Source organism: Choloepus didactylus, chromosome 27, assembly GCF_015220235.1.
Source record: "Choloepus didactylus isolate mChoDid1 chromosome 27, mChoDid1.pri, whole genome shotgun sequence".
In the NCBI taxonomy this organism is placed as follows: Eukaryota; Metazoa; Chordata; class Mammalia; order Pilosa; family Megalonychidae; genus Choloepus; species Choloepus didactylus.
Window position 1 is genome coordinate 5,999,222 of NC_051333.1, and position 18,032 is coordinate 6,017,253.

Genomic DNA, 18,032 nt, shown 5'->3' on the forward strand with positions numbered 1-18,032 from the left:
CTACAACACCACTCCTCACACCTTCGTCGTCTTCGTGACCACTTGGTGAGGCTTGAAGTTTCCACTCTGATAGGAATTTTACAACAGAATTATCAAGATCCACAAAAATTGCCTGGAGGATTGTGTGAGATATTACTTTGACTCTGTAGATTAATTTGGATAGAACTGACATTTACACAATATGGTCTTCTAGTCCATTAACATGTCATTCCATTTATCTACATCTTCAATGTACTTCAATACAGATGTATAATATTCTCCATAAAGATGGTGCACATATTTTGCTAGACAGATTTCTAAAATTGCTTATCATAACTTATTATGCTATAGTCATTAGCATCTTTTATAAAATTCCAGTATTGTTTATTATCAAGATATACAAATTCAATTGATTTTTGTAATTTGATTTTATGTCTAGAAACCCTGCTAATTATTAAGCACAGAAATGTATCTATATATTTTTGGGCTTTCTATTTAGAGAATCATGTCATTTAAGAAGAAAACTTCTTTGATTTTTTTCCTTTTCAATTCTTTTATGTTTTTTTTAATTGCCTTACCAGACTGTAGAATCTGATGTTCCCCCATTAGGGATGATGTTTGCTGCAGACACCGTTTATCTTGTTGGGGAAATTCTCTTTTATTCCCAATTGGCTCTGAGTTTTATTATAAAGGGAAACTGAAATCACCCAGTGCTTTCTGTTGTTATTATTGTTCATCTCTCGAGATTTCAGCAACCAAGGCCCAGTCATGAAAACAGAAGCCATGCTATGTATTTCAACAGGAAATTTAACAAAGTGATCAGGTAATCGGGTATTGGAAGGCCAGTGAAGCATAAGGGGAGCACTGTCTGCTGCTTGGGATCTTGACCACCATAATCTAAATGCACAGCCTGGGATTTGCTAGACCACCCGGGTGATGTGAGTCTGTGCTGTACGTCCACGTGGAGCATGGCCTGTGGCCACAACCACCTTTCTTCTTTGGTCCCCGCCCTCCCCAGTCTACTCCACAGCAACTTCCCTACAATTTCTGGGGCATGGGGTGGGGGCAGGTTACTCTCGTGTGCCTGAACACTGAGGCAGGGGAAGACCCAAGTTTCACGGGTCCTGTCATTTATTCAAACGTTAGGATCACGCTTTAGAAAAATAATACAAAATTTGGCACTTATATGAATTTCTTTTTGGAATGAGAAAACATCACATCAAATCACAAAACCTAAAATGCTGAGGAATACCAAAATACCAGACAATTCAGAAAATGTACATACTGATTTTGTTAATAGTATAGCATACCTGTACGGCACATCTGCATAATACACTTTTCCCATTTTTTGATTGATACCCTTTGATTGCCTCTTTATGAGAAAACAGCTTTGCAATATGATTTTTTACAAAAAGAATAGAAAGAGAAGTCAGTATTTCCTCTGCCAGGACTGACTGAAATTTCTTCTTCTCTTTTATAGTTTAAAAAACTTTCTTTTGAGCACATGACTCCTTATTGGGATTGCCTCCATTTTTAAAGATCATTGTAAAGTTGGGGAAACCCCTGTTAAATTTCCTTCATAAAAGAGCAGTAAGATTTCAAGCCAGTTTCATGTATCACTTGGGCCTTTGCCAGGTATCTGAAAAGATCTGAGCAGACGAGAAGCTCTGCAAATCGAGCTTCATTGGCATCACTGCGGCAAATCTGCTTCTGCACTCTGAGGTTCACCCTTCTGGGGTCTCCATGCAATGAGGCGAGGATCTCCCAGGAGCATTCCACCTTGGGTGGGTCTGTGTTTCAGCTCTCTCCTGCCAGACCCAGGATCCAAGAAGTCCAGAACCCAAGTTTGCCCCATCAGCAAATCTGCCCCAGGGTAAGGATGAGCTGGGTTCCCACCACACACTGGATTTGAATCTGAAATTTCCTTTCTTGCTTGTCGGCTCTTCCATGGTTATAAGGAAATAGGATTTTTTTTCCCCAGAACATTTAGCGGTTTTGAGTGGGAGGATGCTTCTGATAGAAGCCCCACCAATGACCAGAAACATCCTCCTCGTTTCTGTCTGGTGGTCTCAGTGGAACTCTTGGTATAATTAGCGTGGTTTGGAAGGTGATGACTCCCAGATCGTCGACGGGAGGAGCCTCTCGCCCTCTCAGGACGTCAGTGGGGAGCGGGGACCCCGGCTGGCTCTCCTCCCCGCGCCCAGCCCCGTGGTTCCAAGTTCCCCTTCCCGGGACGGCCGCAGCTCTCTCCTCCCCCCACCCCCTTCCTGTTGGGGCTCCTCGGCCCCAACCCCGCACTCGGGACGTTTCCTTCCCTGACAGGGGCCTGGACGCGCCCCGGCCCTGCAGACGCCGACATGCTGCCGCTGCTTCTGCTGCCCCTGCTGTGGGCGGGTGAGTGGGCCGCGGGGTGGGGGGAGGAGGGGTGGGGGCGGCCCGAGCTGCCGCTGAGCCTTGGCGCCCCCCGGTGTCCCCCCAGGGTCCCGGCAGCAGAAGATCGAGATCCAGCTGCAGGTGCAAGAGGCGGTGTCCGTGCAGGAGGGCCTGTGCGCGCTCGTGCCCTGCTCCTTCTCCTACCCCTGGAGCCTGTGGCCTGAGCCTCCGCACATCTCCTGGCTCTGGAACAGGCACAGCGTATCCTACACTCCTCCCGTGGCCACAAACAAGCCGAACACACCGGTGAATCCACAGACGCAGGGCCGGTTCCGCCTCCTCGGGGACCCCAGGACCAACTGCTCCCTGCACATCAGGGACGCACGGAGGAGCGACGCGGGGACCTACCTGGTCCGAGTGGAGAGACGAAGGAGGGGAAGCTATTACTACAGAGATGAGAGGCTGGCCTTGCAGGTGACAGGTACGGCAGGGCCCCAGGAGAGCCCCTGGGCGGTGGGCACCCCGCTATAGCACAGGCACAGGAGCCCCCACTCCTGGTCACGGCGCTGCGGGGGTCGGAAGACACAGGACCAGGGGCCAGCTCAGCCCCGGGGCACCAGCCACCCTCAGGGCCACACCCTGGGTCCCCGACCCCCAGGGCCCAGGCGTCCCCTCTCTCCTCCTCAGACCTGACAGAGACCCCCGACATCCGCTTTCCGGAACCTCTGGAGTCCGGCCGCCCCACAAACCTGACCTGCAGCCTGCCAGGGGCCTGTGAGGGGAGCCGAGCACTCACCTTCTCCTGGTCGGGGGCTGCCCTTAACTCCTCGGACCCCAGAACCCTCCACTCCTCGGTGCTCACCCTCACCCCGAGGCCCCAGGACCACGGCACCAACCTCACCTGTCGGGTGCAACTCCAGGAAGCCCCAGGGGCCACAGAGAGGACTGTGCAGCTCCCCGTCTCCTGTGAGTGCTGGGCGGGAGGCGGGGGCCCTGCAGGAAGTGGGGGTGTGTGTAGGAAAGAGAATCACAGACAAAGGAAGAGCACCAGAAAGAGATGGATACAGGGAGATGGGGGGGGGGGGACTGGGGAGCAGCTAACCTGAGCCTTGGGCGGCTGGGTGGGGGTGGGCAGGCAAAGAGGGCATCACCCCGGCCCTCTGTTCCCACGGCCCCTTGGATACAGGACCATGCCCATCCCACTCCTCACCCCTGATGCAGGGGCCGTATCTTTCTATCCCAGATGCTCCACAGAACCTCACCATCAGCACCTGCAGAAATGGCACAGGTAGGAAATACCCTCCCCTCTCCAGGGCTGGGAACTGTCCGTGGTGCCTCCTCCGAGCAAAGGTGGGGAATCCAAGCTCACGTGGGGTCAGACGTGGGAGGGCAAGGATGAGAATCACCACCCTCCTCCCCTACCTCCCAGGCGCACGTTCTTTTCAAAGCCTGAGTCAGCATTTGGCCTTCTCCATCCCTGTGTCCCTCCTGTGGCCAGCTCTTCCCGCAGTCACTGAGACCTCTCTGTGACCTCATCCAAGGATTGCCTATCTCACCCGCCGGGCTCTGCTCCATGGCTCTCCTCCTCCCGTCCCCCGCGGACACCTTGGTCCTGTTTCCTCCTGCACTAACTGAAACGACTTCCCGAAGCCACCTTGGGCTCTCTGTTCTCTCTGCTAACTGTCCGGGCAGGTCCCAGGGAGATAGTGCCCTCCTATGGAGATATGGGTTAACCTCCTAGGGGTGTAAAGGCCCGCTGAACCCAGACTGGACCAAGATAACATGGGGCAGGGGAGTGGGGTGTGCCCCAGGATACCGGGAAGGCCGAAGGCATGGGGATGGTCAGCCTCCCCTGGCACACTCTCCCATTTTCTCTGGGTCTTTGCATCCCTCTTTCACTCTTCATCTTTGCATCTCCCACCCTTCCTCTCTCTTTATGCAATCTTGTCTCTCTCTCTCTCCACCTTTCTCCCAAGCACTAAAGATCCTGAGAAACGCCGCCTCGCCTCTTTCCGTCCCAGAGGGCCAGGCTCTGCACCTGCTCTGTGTTGCTGATGGCAACCCACCTGCGCAGCTGAGGTGGTTCCAGGGGTCCCCAACCTCGAATGCCTCGCTCATCTTCAACTCTGGACACCTGGAGCTGCCTCATGTAAAGACTGAAAATGAAGGAGAACTCACCTGCCGAGCTGAGAACCTGCTGGGCTCTAGAAACATCTCCCTGCTCCTCTTCGTGCTCCGTGAGTGTGGGGGCCCTTGGGGGCAGGAGCCCTGGGTCCTGGGGAGAGGAGCACCTCCCGATCATCCTGCTACATGTCTCCCCACAGATCCCCCACAGCTGCTCGGCCCCTCCTGCTCCTGGGAGGCTGAGGGTCTGCACTGCAGCTGCTCTGCTCGAGCCTGGCCGGCCCCCTCCCTGCACTGGAGGCTTGGGGAGGAGCTGGTGGAGGGGACCCATGGCAACGCCTCCTTCACGGTCACCTCCAGTGCAGCCGGGCCCTGGGCCCACAGCAACCTGAGCCTCCACGAGGGGCTCAGCCCCAGCCTCCGGCTGAGCTGCGAGGCCTGGAACACCCATGGGCACCAGAAGGTCACTGTCCTCCTGCTACCAGGTCAGGGGGCCTGTTGCAGGGGGAAGGCTGGGGCTTGGATGGAAGGTGATCGCTTGTGAGGTTGAGGTACACTATCTTGTGGCTGGGGAGCCTTCCAGAGCAAATCCAGTCAGGAGGCAGGAGGACAGGAGACTGAGTGCTGGGATTGAGGCTCCTCACATGCCTTTTTCTGCAGGGAAATTGGAGTCCAGGGCAGGAGTGGTCCTGGGGGCCCTTGGAGGCGCTGGCACTGTGGTCCTGCTCTCCCTGTGTCTGTGCCTCGCCTTCTTTTGCATGTAAGCCTTGGTCCCAGGGAGGTCCAGGGAGGTGTGCAGCAGGGAGTGGGGGGAGCTGAGCAGATCCAGAAGGGTCTTTAGTGATGGAAATCCAGTCTTTAGCAGCCTTGGCCAAGTGTGGTCTCTCCCAACCTCTGGTCATCCAGGAGAAGCACTTACACCTCATCAGGAGGGTTTCCAAACCCAGTTCCAGGGATGCCCCAGTTGTCATTTGCAGTGTCCTCACGGGGAGCAGGGGAGCAGCCTGCCCGCCTGGGCCCTGAGCCCTCCCAGCTGCTGAGTCCTGGTTTCTTCCCTTAGAGTGAAAGCCCACAGGAAGCAATTAGCTGGGAGAGCAGAGGGCGTGGACAACAAGGACCCTGTGATGGGTGCAGTCGCCTGGGTGAGTGACATGGGTGTCCTCTGGGGCCTGAGCATGATCAGCAAGTCCAGCCTGAGTTCCTCAGTGTTTCCCAAACCTGCCTCTCCCTGCTCACCTGGGAGTTGTCCTCCCTCTGTTCTCCCCTCTTCACCTCCCAGAGCCGAGAAATCACTACATCCCATCCAACCCCCTCCTGAAGTTAAGCTAACCCTGGTCCTCTGCTCGGCCTCCTGCCCACCTCAACTCCTTGCCTCGATGCTCACCCTCAACAGCTTCCCCAAATGTTACTATCTGGCCAACCTGGAGTTTCAGTGTTGGTCTTGGCTCCCATTGTGTGAAGAATCCAGTCCACGTTCCTTGGCTGGATGTTTGGTTCTCTTGTTGAGGTCTTCACCTGGGAGCTGCTCTGGCTTATTTCCTCCCCAGTCTGCCTCACTGGATGGGCTCACCCCCCTCACCCACGCTGATCTTCTCTGTGTTTCTGTGGAGCCCCACTCCCTTTCAGCTCTGAGCCTTTGCATATGCAGGTCCTTCTACCTGAAATGCCCTTCCTTCCCAATTTTCCCCAGACCACCCTTCTCATCCTTCCAGCTCCGAGTTGAATATCCCCTGCTCTGGAAGATGTTTGTCCTCTCCTTCTCCATCGACAGCTATCCCTGCCTCTTCTCTGTGTCCACAGCCTTACGCGTATCCCTGTCTTTAGGGACTTGGACTCGTCACACACCTCCACTGTATTTACCTGTCAATTATGCTTGTGAGATCCTCAATGGACAGGGCCAGATCTGCTCAAGCCCCGTAACTGTCCCTCCCTCCGTTCCTGTCCAGCACGTCCCCTCTCCCCATTCATAAAAGCTCGTATATTTTGCCCTGAATGGAATTATCTAAAATGTCTCCTTCATAACCAAGCTGTTATCACTGCAAGAAGCATGGTTGACTTTCATTTTACTTATTCTTTTTAAAAAAATTCATAATATGATAAGCAAGTGTGAACACACCATCCAACACTAAGACCTAGAACACTGATGATAAGGTGCCTATGCCCAGGTCAGGGCGCTGGGCAAGGGCCTGAGCCTGGGTCAGGCTCCCTGAGTTCAAGCCTTGGCAACACCGAGCAGTTACTTACATCTACCCTTGCATGGCTCCCTGATGCATTCCCAGTAACCAGTCTTCTGAACCTTGGGTTGCTAGTGTTATCACATGTATAAATAACTGAAATATGCAATATTTAGTTTAAATTGCTTCTGATCTTACAGAGTATAATGCTCCATGCATCCTTCTTGGACTTGCTCTTTAGACCCAACTTTTATATTGTGAGGGTTCATTCATGTTGTTGCACAAAGTGTCAGCTCATTCATCTTCCCTACTGTATAATAATTTTATTTTATGATGATGTCACAATATGTTCCTCTAAATTCATATTGAGGGGCATTTTTTATTGTTTCCAAGTGTTGTTACAGTGAACATAGTTATTCTTGTCTCACTGTATTCAGATGCAGGAGTTTCTCTTGGGCATATACCCAAGAAGCTAACCATAAGGTCAGAGGTTGTGTGAATGTTCATCTTTACCAGATTATGACAAATGGTTTTCCAAAATGGTTGCACCCATTTGCACTTCCCCCATCGATGTCTCTAAGATCCTGTTGGTTCACAGTCTCTCCGGCACTTGGTTTTCTCAATTTTCTGCCACTCAATAGGTGTAAAATGGTATCTCACCATGGTAGTTATTTGCATTTCTGTTGTTACCAGTGAGGATGAGAATCTTTGGATGCGTGTTCATGGGCATAAATATCTTCCCCTGGCAATTAGCTTGTCTTCTCATTTTTCTTAAAGTAAACTTTGATGAATATAAGTCTTAATTGTAATACAATAACATTAATTAATCTTCTTTTTTCTGTGAGTTACTTTTGTGTCTCATTTAAGAAAAATCTTACCCACCTTAAGCTCAGTAGGATATTCAAGTAGAGTTTATACTAAAAGTTTTGTGGTTTTCTTTTGCTATTTTAGTACTTAATCTTCCTGGAATTGATTTTTGTGTGTGATGTACGGTGTTGAGCCATGTATGTTCCTCCCTCATTTATAGAATATAGTCCCTCCTTTCCTCCCCCATTGGTCAGCCATGCCGCTTCTGTGAGATATCAAAATTCTGTATATGTGTGGGTCTCTTTCTATGGCCTCAATTCCATTCCAGTGGTCAAATATACTGTCCCTGTGTCAGAACCACACTGTCCCTACAGTCAGTAGATTCTTTGGATTTGGAAGAAAGTCACATTTGATAGAACAAGACTTCTGACTTAACCTTCTTAAGTAATGTCTTGGCTATTCTTGGCACTTTGTTCTTCCATTTAAATGTCAGATTCAGCTTGTCAGGCTCCAGGAAAATCCTTCTTGGTGTTCTGATTTGAATTGCATTGAATTCATAGATCAATTTTGGAATAATTTACTTGTTTATAAATTCAAGTCATCCTATCCATGAAAGTAGAATCTTCTCTAGTTGTCTAAGTCTTTATTAAAGTTTTCAAGAAAGATGTAGAATTTCTACACACCAGTCTTGCACAAGCTTTGTTATTTTTCTGCCTAGGTAGTAGTTCTTCTTGCTGCTGTAAATGTTCTCTTTTAAAAAATGCATTTTTCTGATTGCTTATTGCCAGAGTGGAAATATATATTTTTTAATATATTGGGTTGCTTTTTACAATTAAAAAATATCAAAATTGGTCTTCGGTATCATTTAGATCTTGTTTCTGCAGTGGAGAATTCTACAGCTCATTCATAATCCTGCTAAACTGTTCCTTCTCGGAGATACAGCGAATATCAGAAAAATTGTGATATCCTTGATTTTAACTATCCTGGCTTTTTGAATCAAAGAAGCTGTCTGATGCAAATGTAATGTCATTTCCTTCAAGAATTCACTCATTTTGGGGGGCTTCAGGGACTGAACAAGAAATACTGGCCTCATGCAATCTCTGCAGATGTATTTTTTCTTCAAAGAGATTTCAGATTTCAACAAATGACCCACTCTTCCGAATAATTACTTTGCAAAGTAAGCACACACTGACCTCATTTTGTAAGTCCATGTCCCTGACTACAGATTGTTTGAACTGCAACCAGTTCCTTTGTATTTCCCCACCATTTGCCAAATCAGAGCTTCTCTTTTTCTCTTTTCTGCTTTGATGGGGTTGAATTCTTCTGCTGGGATCCTCTTAGGCCTTTACAATAACTGTGCATTCCTTCGGAATGACACTGCCTCTTCTGAGATGTCAACTGTCTGGGTGTCAAGAAAAGTCTTCGTTCTGTTGGTAGGTGCAGCAAAGAGTGAGATGCAACTACATTTGAAATAGATACTATATCCTTCCGATTTCCTAAGCTCTCCTGTTAGTCCTAATAATTTGTCTTTAGTGTCTTTTGGGATTTCAAATTAGATGGTCATATTATCTGCAAAATAATAAGTTTATTACTCCATATACTTTATTACTTACTTAATAAGCACTTAATTCCAATTTCTTGCCTTAATATGCTGGCTAAGATTCTAGTCAAAGACTAATACAAGTGATCGCGGATGTCTTTTATTACTCCTGGTTTTGAACGAAATGTAGCCCAAATCTCGCCATTTAAGGTAGTTTTAATTGTAGGTTTTTTGTAGATAAACTTTATCAGGTTAAGAAAGTTCCTTTCTGGCACCAACCTAACATTTTTATCATGAATTTCTCTCGCATGTTTCAAATGCATCTACTGAAATATTCATATTCTATTTCCCCTTAATCTATTACTACAGCGAATGATAGCTAAACATTTCCTAATATGACATTTTCTGGGAGAAAACCAACTTGTTTGAGGTATATATTTGTTATGCCCTGCTAGATTCAGTTTTCCAAGCTTTTGTTTAGCACTTCTGCATTTATATTCATGGGTGAAATGGGCCTATCATTTTGCTTTCACCTTCTATTTTTCTCTGGTTTGTGTATTAAGATAATATTGAATTACAGAATAATTGAGTGTTTAGTAAATGTTAACCTGTAAAACCATCTGAGCCTAATGTTATCTTGTGTAAAACTTTTATTTCTTTAGTAAGCTTTGCTCTAGGAATTTGTTGACTTCATTTAAGTTCCGTAACTTACTGCCAAAAGGTCATGGATGGTATCCTCTTATCTTTATACTATTTGCTTTACATGAAATTACCTCTCTTTTTATATTCCTGACATTATTTATGGTCTCTCTTTTTTTTAACCTACCTAAGTCTTGCCAAATATTTGCCCATTCTAGTGTTGGTTTCAAAGAACCAACTTCTGGGATTGTTGATCTTCTCACTATTTCTTTGTTTTCTGTTATATTTATTTTACTTTCATTTTCTTAGCACCTCCTTCTACTTCCTTTGGTTTATTCTGATGTTCTTTGACCAATTTTTTAAGTGGGATATTGAGGTTATTAACAGCACTCTTCTTTATTTATAAAAATACTCATGGAAAAATTTCTCTCAAACCACTTTCACTCCATCCCGCGAGTTTTGATGTGTGTCATTTTAATACCATTCAGTTCTAAAATTGTTATAATCCTATTGTTATTTCTTTTGCTAATCTTAATTATTTGGGAGTGTCCAAATATATAGGGATTTTTACACATCTTTTCATAATTAAATTCTAACAGTTGTATTTTGGTCAGAATACTTGTTTTTTATGATACCTATTTTTGAAATTTGTTGAAACTTCACTGAGGCCTGGCATATGATGAAATTTTGTAAATGTTTCCTGTGTGCTTAAGAATGTGTATTTTCTATTTCTTAAATGCTCTATAAAATAGGTCAGTGTGTTAATTATTTTGTTCCAATCCAAATCTTTACTGATAGGTCTTCCTCATCTATAAATACTTGAGGGAGGTGTGTTGAAATCTTATACTATGATAGCATATTTGTCAATTTCTTCCTGGAGTTTTATCAAATACATTTCTTATATTTGGTTTACTTGAAAATTGACACTACATGTTTTAGAAATATTGTATCTTCTTGGTGAGTTGAAAATTTTATCACACGTGGTGATCCTGCATATCTCTATTGATTCTTTTGGTTTTAGTCTATTTAGCCAGATCTTAATAAAAAGTTACTCCAGTTGTTATCAGTTAGTGAATGCCTAATATTTTTCCATCCCTTTCATTTTTCTACAATTTTTTGTGTCTTTACTCTTTAGTAGTGATTTCTATCAGCAGTATTTAGCCAGGCTTTCAAAATCCAATTTGACAATCTCTGTCTTTTACCTGTTGAGTTTGCTCTATTTGTGTTTGTCATGTTTATTGATAAATGTGGACTTGTTCTCCTACCATTGTACCTTTTACTTTCACTAGGTTCCACTTTTTAATTATTTCATTTTTCTCCTTTTTTATTTAAAAAGTTAATATAGCTATCTTACACTTAATAAAGTAAGAACTTTAGCCTGCTTTTATATGTCTCTTGCTCTCCCCTTCCTCTCTCCACTATTGGCAATGCTGATACTACTTACAGACTGAAAGTTTTCATTCTATTATTGTGAACATACTTCACATTTTCTATTCTTTGGTCTTGTTTTCTTTATGGACAGCTACACACATTTTACTGAGGTGTTTTCTACCCTTCATGTCACACACTTATTGCAGCATTTCCTGCTATTGTTTCTCTTTTAATTTGATTCTTCCTCCAAATGTGTTTTCAATGGTCTTCATGTAGTAAGACTTCTGAGGCTCTGTATGACTGAAAATATTTTTATGCCCTTACATTTGAATTCTGTTTTAGCACAATATAAATTCTAGGTTTAAAGTTATTTTCCTTCAATGCTTTAAACATATTACTCCATTGTTTCTTGCATTCAGCATTGCTCTTAAGAAATCTTTTGTCAGTCTGATTCTTGCACATTTACAGGTAATCTGCTAATTCTCCCTGGAAACTTTTGAACTTTTCTCTTTGATTTTGATATTAAGAGTCACTATACTATACCTGGGTGTGGGCTTTCCCTTGTCTTTTTTCATGCATTCGTAGGGCCCTTTCAACTGAGGTTGTTTGTCTTTCTTTAATTCTGGGAATTTTATCTCCATTATTTTTTTTTTCAAATAGTTCCTCCTCTTCTATTTTCTTTTTATCTCATTTAGTGACTACTATTATCTGAATGTTGATGTTTTCTATTCTATCCTCCACATCTAACTTTTATTTCATATGTCCTATTCTTCATCTTTCCCTACCCCCTTCTATGGAGATAACTTTAAACGGCCCTTCCAGCTTATTAACTTGCTTTCAAATGCATCCATTCTACCTTTCGTCTCATCCATAGGGTTCTTCGATTCACCTATTACATATTTTTTTCACACATAATATTAAGAATAATTATTTTTACTAAGATTAAGAATAATTTCTCACTTGTTCTCATGTTGCTAATATCACTGCTTGTTTCTTAGAGCACTGCTTAGTTTAAATTCTAGATCAAAGTGTTCTATTGCTTATGCTTTCGATGGTATAGGGGGTTCAGGTGGCTTGTTTTTTTTCCATGTGCCCTCTCTTCTGACTTGTGACCTCACACTCCCCAGGGTCACCTGCCTTCTACCTGGCTGTGTTTACTGGGGGAGGGTGAAGGGTAGACTCTGGCCTGTGTCAGACCCACTGAGCCCCAAAGCAACAAGCCTCAGAGTGGAGCATCCCCAACACCAAAATTATAGCCAATCGTTCCCCCTTCCTGCCCCTCCACGAAAGCAGCTCAGTTCATCCCTTTGCCTTCAGACCCTCGAAGAGAAGCAGCAGGGGCAAGGGCTCTCCCTGGACTGTGATCCACCAGCCTGGGGAGTTTGGAGAGGAGGAAATGGAGACGAGAATGCCAAAGTGCAGGCAGGCCCTGCTTGTTCCTCCTTCTCTTCACCGGAACCGGGCTTTGGTGCTGATCCAGCATTTGCCTTGTGGACATCTGCATACCACTTTCCTGTCCCTGTTCTCTGAATTCTCCAGCAAGGGGGAAGGTAGTGATTGTCCCAAAGCGAGGGCAGAAGAGAGGCAGGAGCAGAATTCAAATATATTTGGGATGATCTATTCTCTCATTGACAAACCAGCTGCCCCGCTCTAAGCTTACAGCCATCACTGCCTCCCCCATCCTAAATTAGCTTGTCATGTCCCCCGGAGATTTTGATATATTCCATCCATTCATTCATCCATTCATTTAATTTTGTCCTTCTATAGTACTCTCTTTAATTCCTCCATAGTTGGATTTGAGAAATAGACCCAGTATGAATTCACTATCTTGACAGGAACTATTGTAGAGCTTTCTTTTTCTGTAAGCTTTTGTACTGTCAGCATAATAATAAACTGAGGAACAGAATGGACCCTGGAGTTCAACTTCTTGTGTTCGAGTCCTGTATTCACCAGCTTCCAAGCTGTGTGACCTTGGACAACTTAATTAACCTCTCTGTCTTTGTCTTTTGTTCAGGAAATGGAGCAATTAATATGATAGTGTTGTGTCTTACAAATATTGGGGGTGGGGGGAGCGGGGTGAGTGCTTAGGCAATACCTAGCTCACGGGGAGCTCACTGACGATGGTTTTCTAGTATTACTATCCTCCTGCTTACAAGTAACTGCATGAGGGCAACTACTGTGGACTTGTTTCAGTCCATCTATGTCCCCATTTGCTAGAATAGCACCTAACTCAGAGCCAGAATTTGGCAAATAACTCGAGTGAAAGAGGACATATTGCTTGATCCTGCTTATTAATCTAATCTGAATCTCATGAGTGGTGAATTTAACCCTTTTTCATATATTGTAAAGTTATTAATGGATACATGTCAGTATTGCCCCTTCTTTGGCTACAGTGGGTTCAGTGCAAACAGCTGCTTTGTTATTTCATTTCATCTTGTTTATGCCTAATTAAGCCTTTTCTCCAGATATTCTACTTTTAGTTTGATGTGGGGAAACTCTTTTCCTAAACTGGAGTCCTTTTGTTTTTCCTTTCCAGGCTACTCTTTGAAGGCTCATGTTGTTTTGAGCTCACTTTCCTTTGGCATCACCGTGTAGAGGTTTGGGCAGAGATGGGAATGGAAGGGACAGGTTCACCGGCGTCTGGTGCCATCCTTGCTGAGGAACTGGGACTCTGCTCTAGTTTTGTTTTCCAGAACCCGGGTCCAGGATCCGGGATCGGCATCTTTTCTGAACTGTACTTCAGAATATCTCATATCACACACAGGAGCTAGAGATTTGCTTTTCCTTGTTCCTCCTAGCGGACTGTCAGCTGCGTGAGGTTGGGTTGTATGTGTGCTGTCTCACACTGCACACCTCACCCCTAGTCCGGGACCCAGCACGTAACACTGCAGCCGAGGTTAAAAAGGCTCCACCGCTGACCAGCTGGGTGGCCCTGGGCAAGTTCCTCAGCCTCTCCCCACTTGGCCTTCCTATCTGTAGAGTGGGAACAATAACAGTATCTTCTCTACTGGATTTCTGTGGGGATTGAATGTGATTAGGAATCTCTCAGTAGGCTCTAATGAATTCTAGTGTTACATATGTTTAAATGAATGAGTGAAGAGTTGAGTCCACAGGACATGTGTGTGGGATAAAAGGATGAATGAATAAATGTCCCGCCCGCCCAGCCTCCCCCTGGGGACCATGAGCGCCTCATCCCTGCTCTGATTCTCTTCTCTCCCCTTTACCCAGGGCCGCAGGGAAAAGCCCTGGCCAGACCCCTCCCCGGACCCAGGGACCCCACCCGGCGACGCCCCTGCCGCAGGGGAGGAGCAGAATCACCCTTACGCCTCCCTCAGCTTTCAGGGGGTGAAGCCGCGGGGGCCTGAGGACGAGAACAGTGCCACCGAGATCAAAGCCAGACCCGCAGATGAGGACCCGCCCAGAGCTCAGTCCTGGCCCGAGGAATCCCAGCCAGGCTGGGGGGAAGGGAGAAGCCAGGGGCTCGCCGATGAAGCATGAGGAGCCCGTGTGGCGATGTTACCGTTGGCTACTCTAGGAGCCCCCTCCCCACCCCGAGGTAGGGCAGCAAGATCACAGGTGATGGGATTAGATTCGAGCTCAAATCCAGGCTCCACCACTTTCCCAGGCATTGTTATGAAGCAGTTCACTTGATTGTACCTCAGTTTCCCGTTCTGTAAATCAGAGATCATGTGTCCTACCTCAAAGGCTGCTGTGAGGATTAAAGAATTTAACAGAGGTCCTGTCACAGGACAGGTGTTTGGTGCTTGCTGGTCTCTGCTCCTTGAACCTTGGGGGTGGCCGGGCACACAGAGAACAGGGCAGCAATGCGTTGGTGCCACTTGCCTTCTTGGAGCTCCTCAGAGCCTTCCCAGGTGAAGACTAACCCTCAGCCTGGCATTCAGTTCACGATGTGCCACCTTGTAACCTCTCCGGGTTCATCCCCTTGCTCCGCTTTTGCCTGTCCATCTTTCTGGCATATTCTGTCACTTCCTGGCCTCCATCCCCTTCCCCATCTCACACATGGACTCTAAAGAGATCTTTCCAACAGCCAGAGAGCTCACCCTCTCTCCTGCCCCAAACTCGTTCATGGCTCCCTGGTCTTAGTGCATCCCAAGTGCCTCCCCTGGCACTTAAAGCCCTTCATGACCTCATGCTATTTTTCCTGACCCTCACCTCTTAGCCCACCCTTCCCGAAGCTGATTCATAGCACACTGCCTTTGCATTTCGAGATTCCTCCCCCTGGAGGCCGTGCCAGCTTGCCTCCATGTGGACCACACCATCTTGTCCTCCAAACCTGAGCCTACAGCCTTGGGTTGAGAGGGGGTCTGAAGAAAGAGCTCATTCTCTCTCCCACTAAATTGAACGAGTTGAATGAAAAATACGAAAGGCACTTAAACCAAATGAGCCCAAAATTCACCAGCAGCAATGAAACCTGGATAAACTACAATCTTACTCCATAGATTTTAGAAAGCAACCATGAGAAAGGAAGTAGACAATTCCAGTGCGGTACTGGAAGACACTGATCTCCAACTTCCATGCCTCAAACCCCATTCTCAATACCAAGGTAAGAAGCTGAGCTGTGACTATTGTTAGTATTGACAGACTAGGTCATTCTTACCAAGCCTCGTAATAAAAACAATAAAATCCTTTGAGTAAAATGGAAAGAAAAAAATCTCTTCACTTTAAAAGTAGAGAAAACCTGAAAAGAAAGTGTGAAACCACCAGGCCAAAATTTGGAGAAAAGCCTGAACACAGAGAATTAATCAGAATATCTAAGTAAAATTACCTGGATTTTTCCAATGGCATTTGTCGACACCAAAATCATGAGCTTTGGTTCTGTTGTCCTACGTGGCCCTGGGCATTTTTTAAAAATGGTAAAAAAAAAAAAAATCTCCTGACAACAAAAACTCCATACCCAGATGACATCACAGCTGAATTTTTTAAATTCATTTTTACTGAGATATATTGACATACCGTACAGTCATCCAAAGTGTACAATCAATTGTTCACAGTGCTATCCATCACGTAGTCGTGCATTCATCACCCCAATATATTTTTGAACACTTTCCTTGTACCAGAAAAAGTGGAAAAAAATAAATAAATAAAAGTAAAAAAGAACACCCAAAACATCCCCCCACACACTATTTTTCATTTAGTTTTTTTTGTCCCCATTTTTCTACTCATCCATCCATACACTGGATAAAAGGACTACAATCCACAAGGTTTTCACAATCACACTGTCACCCCTTGTAAACTGCATTGCTATACTATCATCTTCAAGAGTCAAGGCTACTGGGTTGTAGTTTGATAGTTTCAGATATTTATTTCTAGCTGTTTCACTGCACTAAAACCTAAAAAGGGTTATCTATATAGTGTATAAGACTGCCCACCAGAGTGACCTCTCGACTCCATTTGGAATCTCTCAGCCACTGAAACTTGTTTCATTTTGCATCCTCCTTTTGGTCAAGAAGATGTTCTCAATCCCACAGTGTCAGGTCCACATCACAGGTGAGTTTTACCAAACATTCTAAGAAAAATTTATTCCAATGTTACACAAACTCTCTAACAGAAAAAGGGAGAACACTTCCAAACTCACTGTGAGGCTAACATAGCCTTGATACTGAAACTGAGAGGGACAGTATTATAAAGGAAATCTACAGACCATTTTTCATTAAAAACACATTTGAAAAACTCAAAATATTAGCCAACTGAATCTAGAAATACATATAACATTATATACTAAATATATATATTATATATAGGTGAAAAAAATACCATATCATGACCCAATGTATTTATCCCATGGATGCAAGTTTGGTTTGCCAATTATAGTATTGCCAAAGTAATTCTCCACATTAAAGAACACAAATTATATAACTGTTCCAATAATTGCCAAGAAACAGTTTGATAACATTCAACATCAATTTATGATTAAAATAGAATGAAACAGCTTTAATCTCATAAAGGGTAGCCACAAAACTGTGGTAAATATCATGTTCAATGGTGTAAGCTCTTCGTTTGAAACCAGGAACAAACTGACACCTGCGATCAACATGACTATTCAATTATTTTATTGCAGATCCTAGCCTGTGAGGCAACATAAGAAATAAAAGGCATATTGACTGCAAAGAAATATGCAAAGCCCTCATTATTTATAGATGTTATGATTGTGAGAAGAAAACATCCAAAAGAATTGTCTGATATAATCTCAGCACTAATAAGGTAGTTCTGGAAGGTTGTTGGATACAATGTCAATAAAGAAAAATCAGTTATATTTTACAAACAGCCAAAATGCTTAGGAGAATGATTTCACATGCATAAAAATTGTCAACTACTGGGACATCTGACAAAAGATATGCAAGAGTCTATGGGAAATTTTAAAAACTTAATTGATAGATATAAATGAAGATGCAACACTGAAAAGATGGCAATTCTCCTTAAATTAATGTAGACTCAACCCAATCATGATCAAAATACTCTCCAGGTTATTGTGGAAAATCATAGGCTACTTTTAAACTCTATGTGGATTACAGAGGATGAAGAGAATCAAAGGAACTCTTGAAAAGGAAGGAAACAGTAGGTGAACATGCTCTACCAGAAATCAAGACTTTATAAATCATATTTAAAAGAGCATGCTTTTAATGCACAGATCTAGAAGTGGTCTGATGTAAAAGAACAGAGTCTCAGAGACACGTGAAAGCATATGCAGAGATTTTCATGTGACAAGTGACACTCCAGAGCAGGACATGATAGTCTCTGTTCAATAAACGGCGTGGACCCAGATACCCATATGCAATACATACATACACACATACACACATATATACATAAAAATGCACTCCTACCTCACACCACACACAAAAATAAATTTCAACTGAATTAATGATTTAAATTGTAAAGCCAAATCTATAATTATTTTAGGTACAATATTCTAAAAATATCTTCATGACCTCAGCAGAGAGAACACTTTCCAGACACAAAACTCTAAGCATAAAGGAAAGAATTGGTAAAATAAAATTTATAAA

The 18,032-nt window shown here is 44.5% G+C and overlaps 1 protein-coding gene across 2 annotated transcripts; it reads left to right on the forward strand.

Annotated features, from left to right (window-relative positions):
* Nucleotides 1-2,251: 2,251 nt before the first annotated feature.
* SIGLEC5 (sialic acid binding Ig like lectin 5) lies at nt 2,252-15,607 on the forward strand. 2 transcript variants are annotated; one of them, XM_037819316.1, is made up of 9 exons: nt 2,252-2,373; nt 2,459-2,833; nt 3,040-3,318; nt 3,596-3,640; nt 4,329-4,589; nt 4,677-4,961; nt 5,137-5,236; nt 5,537-5,618; nt 14,236-15,607. In XM_037819316.1, the coding sequence occupies exons 1-9, from the start codon at nt 2,337-2,339 to the stop codon at nt 14,503-14,505; spliced, it is 1,734 nt and encodes a 577-aa protein (XP_037675244.1). In that variant the 5' UTR covers nt 2,252-2,336; the 3' UTR covers nt 14,506-15,607. The 2 variants fall into 2 exon arrangements, 1 of the variants encoding a protein (XP_037675244.1); XR_005214319.1 differs by lacking the exon at nt 5,137-5,236 and having other exon boundaries at nt 14,236-14,278.
* Nucleotides 15,608-18,032: the final 2,425 nt, after the last annotated feature.

Excerpts from the sequence above, each read along its gene's own strand:
- SIGLEC5 (XM_037819316.1), top strand. The coding sequence starts at position 2,337 with ATGCTGCCGCTGCTTCTGCTGCCCCTGCTGTGGGCGG. Across the intron at positions 2,834-3,039 it reads GCTGGCCTTGCAGGTGACAG|ACCTGACAGAGACCCCCGAC; the intron begins GTACGGCAGGGC and ends TCTCCTCCTCAG. Across the intron at positions 4,962-5,136 it reads CACTGTCCTCCTGCTACCAG|GGAAATTGGAGTCCAGGGCA; the intron begins GTCAGGGGGCCT and ends CTTTTTCTGCAG.